We start from the raw sequence: 11,039 nt of genomic DNA on the forward strand, positions 1-11,039 counted from the left end.
ACAAATGTAATAACACTTTACCCACAAATGTAATAATTTCACCCACAAATGTAATAATGCACTTTACCCACAAATGTAATAATTTTTGATCGCCCACAAATGTAATAATGACTTTACCCACAAATGTAATAAATTTGAAGGGATTTTTGACAAACCCGTTCTAAGCTAAAATCGTATAGTAATGCGTTCATTTAGCACAAACGTGCAAAGTCTCATTTCCTGACCCGGTTAATTAACAAATTATATTATAATATAAGTCCAAAGTCTTTATTCCAAACCCGTTTTTTTCAAAAATTATAATATAAATCCAAAGTCTTTATTCCAGACCCGGTTGTTTCAAAAATAATATGAGCCCAAAGTCTTTATTCCAGACCCGGTTGTTTCAAAAATTATAATATAAATCCAAAGTCTTTATTCCAGACCCGGTTGTTTCAAAAATAATAATATGAGCCCAAAGTCTTTATTCCAGACCCGGTTGTTTCAAAAATTATAATATAAATCCAAAGTCTTTATTCCAGACCCGGTTGTTTCGAAAATAATAATATCAGCCCAAAGTCTTTATTCCAGACCCGGTTGTTTCAAAAATAATAATATGAGCCAAAAGTCTTTATTCCAGACCCGGTTGTTTCAAAAATTATAATATAAATCCAAAGTCTTTATTCCAGACCCAGTTGTTTCGAAAATAATAATATGAGCCCAAAGTCTTTATTCCAGACCCGGTTGTTTAAAAATAATAATATGAGCCCAAAGTCTTTATTCCAGACCCGGTTGTTTCAAAAATTATAATATCAATCCAAAGTCTTTATTCCAGACCCGGTTGTTTCAAAAATAATAATATGAGCCCAAAGTCTTTATTCTAGACCCGGTTGTTTCAAAAATTATAATATAAATCCAAAGTCTTTATTCCAGACCCGGTTGTATCGAAAATAATAATATGAGCCCAAAGTCTTTATTCCAGACCCGGTTGTTTCAAAAATAATAATATGAGCCAAAAGTCTTTATTCCAGACCCGGTTGTTTAAAAAATTATAATATAAATCCAAAGTCTTTATTCCAGACCCGGTTGTTTCGAAAATAATAATATGAGCCCAAAGTCTTTATTCCAGACCCGGTTGTTTCAAAAATAATAATATGAGCCCAAAGTCTTTATTCCAGACCCGGTTGTTTCAAAAATTATAATATAAATCCAAAGTCTTTATTCCAGACCCGGTTGTTTCAAAAATAATAATATGAGCCCAAAGTCTTTATTCCAGACCCGGTTGTTTCAAAAATCATAATATAAATCCAAAGTCTTTATTCCAGACCCGGTTGTTTCGAAAATAATAATATCAGCCCAAAGTCTTTATTCCAGACCCGGTTGTTTCAAAAATAATAATATGAGCCCAAAGTCTTTATTCCAGACCCGGTTGTTTCGAAAATTATAATATCAATCCAAAGTCTTTATTCCATACCCGGTTGTTTCAAAAATAATAATATGAGCCCAAAGTCTTTATTCTAGACCCGGTTGTTTCAAAAATCATAATATAAATTCAAAGTCTTTATTCCAGACCCGGTTGTATCGAAAATAATAATATGAGCCCAAAGTCTTTATTCCAGACCCGGTTGTTTCAAAAATAATAATATGAGCCCAAAGTCTTTATTCCAGACCCGGTTGTTTAAAAAATTATAATATAAATCCAAAGTCTTTATTCCAGACCCGGTTGTTTCGAAAATAATAATATGAGCCCAAAGTCTTTATTCCAGACCCGGTTGTTTCAAAAATAATAATATGAGCCCAAAGTCTTTATTCCAGACCCGGTTGTTTCAAAAATTATGATATAAATCCAAAGTCTTTATTCCAGACTGGGTTGTTTCGAAAATAATAATATGAGCCCAAAGTCTTTATTCCAGACCCGGTTGTTTAAAAAATAATAATATGAGTCCAAAGTCTTTTTCCAGACCCATTTATTTCAAAAATTATAATAATTATAAAAAAACAAAGACCCACGATCCTATTTATGTTGAATAACATGGAAATGTAGCGTAGTCTTTCTGTCAGACCCAGTTATAAAAGTCATTAAAAACACAACAACAACAACAACAAAACAAAGACCCTGCAACCATTAAAGGTCAAGTCTCTTCAGAAAAATGTTGATTTGAATCAATAGAGAAAAATCAGACAAGCACAATCCTGAAAATTTCATCAAAATCGAATGTAAAATAAGAATGTTATGACATTTCAAAGTTTTGTTTATTTTTAACAAAATAGTTATATGAACGAGCCAGCTACATCCAAATGAGAGAGTCGATGATGTCACTCACTCTTTCTTTTGGTTTTCATTGTTTGAATTATACATTATTTCAATTTTTACGAATTTGACGATTAGGACCTCCTTGCCTAAAGCACAAAATGTTAAAATTATAAATTTCCACGTGTTGCAGGGAGGAATGAAACTTCATTTCACATGACAATGACGAGAAAATAAAAATATTTCATATTTCATTTAAGAAAATACAAAATAAATAGTGAGTGAGTGATGTCATCAGTTCCTCATTTGCATACCGACCGAGATGTGCATATAACTGTTTTGTGAAATGAAGCGAAACATTAAAATGCCATAACTTTCTTATTTTACATCCGATTTTGATGAAATTTTCAGTGTTATGCTTGTTGAATTTTTCTCTTTTTATTCATATCAAGCTTTTGTTGGGGTGGACTTGTCCTTTAAAAAAAAATAATTTCTTGTATATTCCTTCCTTTTTTCTTTGAAAACACCTAAATAACAAAACATTAAAATACATATGAAAAAAAACTGAGAAATAAGATATCAGTAAACAATAGGGGGATTACTTCCCGAAAACGATAAAGTTGTTGATTGACGATCTTTGATATATGATATAAATAAAAACATTCTAACAAGAGGGGATAACCATTCCATTCCATGTTTTTATTTGGCAATAAGTCATTATTGACTATTTTTGCCACCCACTGTATGAGAAGTAGGGTAACGATTTTTATTTAGTATTATTTTTATTAATTCTTTTTGTCTCACCTGCATAGCAGAGTGAGACTATAGGCGCTGCTTTTCCGACGGCGACGGCCGCGGCGGCGTCAACATCAAATCTTAACCTAAGGTTAAGTTTTTGAAATTACATCATAACTTAGAAAGTATATGAACCTAGTTCATGAAACTTGGCCATAAGGTTAATCAAGTATTACTAAACATCCTATTAGAGTTTCACGTCACATGACCAAGGTCAAAGGTCATTTAGGGTCAATGAACTTAGACCATGTTTGGGGAATCAACATCAAAATCTTAACCTGAGGTTAAGATTTTGAAATATCATCATAACTTAAAAATATATAGACCTAGTTCATTAAACTTGGACATAAGGTTAATCAAGTATCATCAAACATCCTGCATGAGTTTTACGTCACATGACCAAGGTCAAAGGTCATTTAGGGTCAATGAACTTTGGCCGATTTGGGGGTATCTGATGAATTACAATCAAAACTTAAAAAGGTTTTGGATCTGATTCATGAAACTTGGACATAATAGTAATCAAGTATCACTGAACACCCTGGGCAAGTTTCAGGTCACATGGTCAAGGTCAAAGGTCATTTAGGGTCAATGAACTTTGGCCGAATTGTTTTTTTTTTGTTGAATTACCATCATAACTTTGAAAGTATGTTGGTCTAGTTCATAAAACTGCATTTTAGGTCACATGACCAAGGTCAAAGGTCAATGAACTTTGGCCATAATGGGGGTATCTGTTGAATTACCATCATAACTTTGCAAGTTTATTGATCTGACTTTTGAAACTTAGACATAAGAGTAATAAAGTATCACTAAATATCCTGTGCAAGTTTCAGGTCACATGATCAAGGTCAAAGGTAATGTGAGGTCAATGAATTTTGGCCACATTGGGGGTATTTGTTGAATTACCATCCTATCTCTGTAAGTGTATTGGTCTAGTTCATAAAACGTGGAAATAAGAGTAACCAAGTATCACTTAACATCTTGTGCGAGTTATAGTAGTTTTCAAAGTCAGCACTGCTGCTATGTTGAATCGCGTGATGCAGGTGAGACGGTCAGAGGCATTCCACTTGTTCATTATTATTATTTCTTGTATATTCATTCCTTTTTTTATGAAAAAAAAACAAAACCTTTAAATACATATAAAACAAAAAACTGAGGAATAAGATATCAGCACACAATATGGGGATTACTTCCCGTAAACGATAAGGTTGTTGATCGACGATCTATGAGATATTATATAAAAGAAAATCATTCTAGCAAGAGAGGATAAAGTTTTAACAAGTTCTTCGGTACTTTAAATTTTCAGTGTACCAAGCACCATTTGTAATATATTCATCATTTTTTTTTATTAGTTACAATTCCAATAATCTCAGTGGCCTAAGATATATTTTCTGGGGTTATATTGACCCGTTAAGTAAAGAGAGAGAGAGAGAGAGAGGATTTATGTGATCAAGAAGTGATAAGAAAGGAAAAAAACTGATTTGAAATTACTGAAAGAGAGACAGGCAAAGAAAGAAGAGCCCCCTCCCACACCCGTACCAGAGTTACGGAGTTAGGCTGTCCCGTCGGTGGATTCAGGTCCATCAACATCTTGAGGTTTAATATTTCCAGGGGGCAAACGTGTGTGGGTGTGTGTGTGTTTGAGTTTTGTCAGACGTGTCTCAATCAGATATGATTATTTACGTCTGGGACCGACCTTTAACGTCACCATCCGAAAGACGTGACCAGGGCTCGAACCTCGAACCTCTGCATCAATTGTAACTTCCCCACATAGCTTGGATTACAGGCGCACAACGCCCAGTCTTTAAATATGGTGTAGTCTTTGCTCTAGACCCATGCAGTTATTTCAAAATAGGAAATTATTAGAAACGATAAAAACAGACAAACTATATTAACAAAGACGCCACAATATCATTGATGTAGAATAACGTTGTTGTTGTTGTTGTTATTTTGGGTTTTTAAGGCGCGTACCATTCAGATATGAATATTTACACCTTTTATTAATTTGACGTTTTTTGTGGTATTCAATTCAATTCAATTTTATTTATTTCACTTCCATCAAACAAAAACAAGTTGTATACCAACTTACGGTATGCCTTATCACAGGGTTTTATAGTTTGGGAGATGCTGGTGTCTAAGTTTTTAGATTAATCTTTTGCTTGATTTGTATTTTAAGAGAACTGGATGTGGGGTAAAGACAACTCTCTAAACCCAAGCATTTTAACTGGGTTTAATTTTAAAGATTGGTCTCAGCTTTGATTTTTTTTCAATATTTGTTTATCTTATAAATAGCTAGGTCTAGACGAAGGTCTAAGCATAATAATAATGTTATTCAACAGGAATAAGAATATGACAAAGTCTTATGTTTTTAAGATTGTTTGAATTAATTTGTAAATGACTGGGTCTGGAATAGAGACAACGCTCTAAACATGTGCTTTTGTACTTAATTTGGAGGATTGTTGGTTCTTAGATTCGTTGTTGGGGGTTGGGTTTTATTGTTTTTTTTATTCTTGAAATAATTGTGTCTGGAGGAAAGTCTACAATCGATCTCCATGTTATTCCACAGTAGTTAGATTATTGGGTATTTGTTTTAGACAATTTTATTTTTGAATAATAATAAAGTCTGGAAAATTAACGTTTTCTTTGCAATGTTTTCTTTGCAATTACAATGTTTTGTAGGGGTCTTAGTATTATTATACAAAAGAATCTGGCTGTGGGGTACAGACATATTTTTTACTGGGTGTAAATTTCAAAATTTGATTTTCTTTTTTAATTCATTTCTTAGATAACCTGGTCTGGAGGAAAGAGTACGTTTTACAACTCATGTTATTCCAAGAGAATATGATAGGGTCCTATGTTAGAAGATTTTTTTTTGTAATTTTTGTAATGATTAGGTCTGGAATAAAGACAACATATTAAACCTCATTTTAAAAACATGTTCTTAGGTTCAAGGATTGCTTGGTATTAGATTTGGAGTTATTTATATTTTTACTCTTAGCCTTATTTTGAAAAACAAATGACTGGGTCTGGCTGAAAGACTACGCTATATGTCCATGTTATCCAGCATTAATGAGATTATGGGGTCTTTATACGGTTTTTGTTGTTGTTGTATTGTTATTTACAATTTTTGAATAACAGGGTTTGGAGAAAAGGCTAAGCTCGATTTTCTTTTTTTCCACTGGAATATCATTATGGTATCTTAGTTTGGACTTATATTATAATTTTTGAAATAACTGGGTCTGGAAAAAAGACTTTGGACTTACATTATAATTTTTGAAACTACTGCTTCTGGAAAAAGACTGGACTTTTGTGCTATATGAAGGCATTACTATAGGGTTTTAGTTTTTAGTTTTAAATAACCGGGTCTGGAGAAAAGACTATGCTTGATTCTCAATTTACTCATAGCGCGTATATTCACAATACGTTCAGTATAATTTAAAACAACAACAAAGACTTTGATTCCACCAGTTTTAATTAACTGGGTCTGGAGAGAAGACTAGGCTCGATTCTCATTTTTATTCCACCGGAACATCATTATCGTATCTTAGTTTGGACTTATATCATAATATTTGAAACAATCGGGTCTGGAATAAAGACTTTAGGCTCATATGATTATTTTTTAAACAACCGGGTCTGGAATAAAGACTTTGTACTTATATTATAATTTTTGAAACAACCGGGTCTGGAATAAAGACTTTTGGCTCATATTATTATTTTTGAAACAACCGGGTCTGGAATAAAGACTTTGGATTTATATTATAATTTTTGAAACAACCGGGTCTGGAGTAAAGACTTTGGATTTATATTATAATTTGTTAATTAACCGGGTCAGGAAAAGAGACTTTGCACTTTTGTGCTATATGAACGCATTACTATACGATTTTAGTTCAGAACGGATTTGCCAAAAATCCCTTCAAATTTATTACATTTGTGGGTAAAGTCATTATTACATTTGTGGGCGATCAAAAATTATTACATTTGTGGGTAAAGTGCATTATTACATTTGTGGGTGAAATTATTACATTTGTGGGTAAAGTGTTATTACATTTGTGGGCGTTATTACATTTGTGGGTAAAGTGTTATTACATTTGTGGGCGTTATTACATTTGTGGGCGTTATTACATTTGTGGGTGCAACACCCCCCCCCCCCACACACACACACACAAACAAAGCGCGTTTACAATCCATTTGGTGACTACAATCATTAACCATACAATCCTCACATGTTATATGCATCTTGGTAACACAGCTTAATATCATTCAACAAGCATTATACTACAGTATTCGCAATAATATCCAATGATAGTGTTTGATTTCATCTCGCCATATGTGTAATCTTATTCCCATGAGAGAAATTCAGAGTATGAAATTTTATGACACCGTTATTTCATATTCATGCTCACACACTAAGTCAATATAAACCTTACGTCTAACTTCGCCTTAGTTCGATTACAAACATGACAAAAGAGAGAGTTTCTCTTTGATATCATATCTATGCCCAAATTATGTGACGAAGTCGGTATATGGCATGGAAGCACTGTATGGGTATTGCTGATCTTTCAGTCATGACCATTATTCGTTTGACCTGACTCTTGACCTAGTCAGACACCAATCCAAGTATCCAAGGTACCTACCTATTTATCCTCTTCTGGGTTTCTCGTCTAGCGACCACATTAATAATTGACAATGCTACAACATTAATATCAAAACCATACTACCAAGCTATGCGGTAGATCGGTTTGTCGATCGGGGATGTAATGTGGTCTAAAGGTAATTTCTTTTGTTTCTCAGAGAACATCAGGGTTATTATTCCCCTCTTGTCAACCAGCCTTTTCTTATGTATTCCTCGTTTTCTCTTCTACTTCTTCTACTGATTTCTATATTTTTCTCTAGTCGTAGTTGGAGCCCCCCCCCCCCCTCTCTCTCTCTTATGACATCACGAAATATAGTGCCAAACAGTCACAAAATACAATAAATTGAATATATTGAAAATGCTGCATTTTCAGTAAAAGCGTAGACAGTAGATTCAGAACAAGTCACATTTGGTGAAGTGGTTTCGACACGTAATCAGACACATCCCATCAGGGTTTTCAGAGGGAAGGGCGCACAATCTTTGATTATAGATATTATTTATATAGGTTATTAGCGTGATTAAAGATAAATTCCAGTTTTGGTAACGATCTTAAAATGACTTTTTACAGAATCTAATATAATGACCACCCAAGTGTCTGTTTGTATGAATAAAAAATATGTGCCAAAGGATTCTGGGAGAAATGGTGTAATTGCTGAGAAATAAGCAAAATAAGCGCGGATTCGGTCACTTCCGTCGGGTCTTTATTCCTGTAATAATAATACACTGTCCCACGTGTGCCTATCTGTGTTGGTGATCTTCAGTGTGAACGTTTTTCAACGTAGATTTCAAGATTTCACAAAGTTCAGTTTATGTAACTGTACCAGATCTAGATCCTCGATGATATACTGACAATTAAGCCTGGTTTTACAGACTTTCTCATGAAATCAGTGTTTACTGCAACTACTGGTATTTCTCTTTAATGAGAACACTACGGGTACTTTGATGGAAAATTTTCAATACTCTCCTCCGTCCCCCTGTTTCCACCCTCATTCCCCTACGATTTATTCAAGATCTCTTTTAAAAGGCATAGGGAACTGATAATCGCTCGATCTATTTGATTCCTAGGACAGTACAGACCCAAAGGGAATACAAGAATGTGCCTTACGGCATTGGCCTGACCCTACATTTGCTTATATATATATATATATATATATATATATCGTGAATGATATGCCACTTGTCAAAAATATGCCGTTAGCTGATGATATAGGGTTCTTTTGGGTCGTTTCATGGCAAGCGGATGTGAAAGGTTAATCGTAATTGCAAAATCATTTAGCATACTGACATGCGTCACATACTTTACTTGATCTTATGCAGTTTAGCAGCTCAAGTGAAATGTTGTCAATAGCACTAAACCGAACCGAATGTTTACGCACATAACATGGTTAAGAACTCTAAATACTCCATAATGCGTTTGTTGTACAAGAAATCATTACATTGTAGATCATGCCATGTTTTTCAGGAAATCCTAAAGGGTGATGATTAATCCCAAGGCGAGAATCTGTTAATCAACTGTCCTTCAAAACTTAAAGACCCACACATATCCCTTTGGAAACTTGCCAACTTAGACACACAAGACAGGGTCGTTATTTAGGAGTTTAAAGTGGTTCGCGAGATAAACTTATATAGATGGAGTCCAAATGTAATGGAATGATCGAGCCCATAAAGTTCCGCGATTCCCCACGAGCATATTTATTATTATGTATATTAACAAATAAACATGTTACTGTATTATGCTTCGAGCAAGAATTATTTTTACACAATTTACGAAAATATGAAAACCGAAGTATCGTTTATTTATGACATATACGACCGCTTATAACGTTTATCTATTTGTTTTCATGGATAAAAGTATAAAACAGCACAATGGCTTTAATAGCCAATAAACATACAGGCAAGGTAGCGAACCATTGACTTACACGTCCCGGCAACGGGACTTCTACTTAATTTAGAGAAGCATTAGAGACAGATTTTACGAAAGTTTGACCATCTCGATTACATGAATTTTGATAGGTGCACGACAGCTACATATCAGTCCAGGGGCCTGTAACTTAAAACTTAGTAATCATCGTAAAACATTTTTTCAGATAGATCGTGAAAAAAATCGTGAAAATCAAGTGTACGATCAATCGCTAACCTTTGTGTTACGGGACCCAGGGGCGTATGGATATGATGTAACACAAGAAATACATTACCTTGAACAGAAATTTCGACCAAAGACTCTACATTAATCTAGGTCAACATTTCCGTCGCCTGGAATATCGTATACCAAACAGGTCTTGATATGGATATTAGGTAATTCAATAAACTCCTTGCGAGTCACGTATGAAGAACTAAACTAATTTGTTCGTCAAACAATTAACCTTATTGCATTCTTTAAAACTTTTTCTCTCGACGCATATCGGCAGTACAAACAACAATCGACAATATCAACAGGGCAACGTGGAAAAGGCGGGAAGAAGCGTGATTAAGACTTACCCAAAATACAGCATAAGGATATAAGGAGCGACTTCATTTTTAGCCACTGGACTTCACGAGGGAGGATCCGATGAATGATAACAGATCAGAACGAGCAATCCACAAATCCATTGCTTATCTGTTATTTGATTTTGCACCCGACACTTAAGTACCTCCCAGCACGGGAGGGTATATCAAGCTTGTTAACCTCTAGTCTAAAGGGCACAAGCCTATCCGATTTAAGTACACATTTTGAAGATAAACGCAGAGAAACTTTGTTTTATGTGTGCATAGGTGCATGTATGTGGCAGAGGTTTTTTATCAAAAGGGACCATAAATATTTTGACGTTTTCTTATCTTTCTACGTTCTAATTTCAAAGAGATATTGCTGTATTTGTGTCGTTAATTTCACTCCATTTAAGAATTGGTGAACACTGTGCTAAGCGCTTGAATCCTTTTTGTCAAAGATCAAAGAAATAAATCAAAGATTTTATTCTAAATCAAGTGTCCATTGTATTAAGCCACACAAGGAAAAAAACATTTACATGTGTAGGTCAACATGTATACTGGGAAGTAATATTTTGTATATCGGTCGAAAATTCTTGAAATAAAGTTTCATCAAGTTTCCCCAAAATCTATTTTTATACATCATACTAGTAATGATGGATGTTGCAATGGTTTAAATTGAGCTAAAAGGCTTATTCGGAATGGCCTATCGTGTCACTTACCTAAAACCGAATGACCTTAAAGTCGATTAAAATAACCATGGATTAAAAAAATAATAAACCAGGTGCTGAAGCAATACGTGCAGCCAATTCTTCTTTGATTTTTGATTTTTTTTTTTTGGGGGGGTTATGCTGTGGCTATTAATTTACGGTTTGAATGCATGATGATCTAAGCTACACCTAACGACTCTATGGCCCGTATTCT

At 34.2% G+C, this 11,039-nt stretch overlaps 1 protein-coding gene across 2 annotated transcripts in view; it reads right to left on the reverse strand.

Annotated features, from left to right (window-relative positions):
* LOC121414059 (xaa-Pro aminopeptidase 1-like) overlaps positions 1–10,214 on the reverse strand; it is a 50,011-nt gene extending 39,797 nt beyond the window's left edge. For both annotated transcript variants that reach the window (XM_041607109.1, XM_041607110.1), the window contains exon 1: positions 10,131–10,214. In XM_041607109.1, the coding sequence (XP_041463043.1) occupies positions 10,131–10,167 (37 nt within the window). In that variant the 5' untranslated portion in view covers positions 10,168–10,214. The remainder of the gene's footprint in view (positions 1–10,130) is intronic.
* Between the last annotated feature and the right edge of the window lie 825 nt (positions 10,215–11,039).

The sequence above is a fragment of the Lytechinus variegatus genome, chromosome 4 (assembly GCF_018143015.1).
Source record: "Lytechinus variegatus isolate NC3 chromosome 4, Lvar_3.0, whole genome shotgun sequence".
NCBI classification, from domain to species: domain Eukaryota; kingdom Metazoa; phylum Echinodermata; class Echinoidea; order Temnopleuroida; family Toxopneustidae; genus Lytechinus; species Lytechinus variegatus.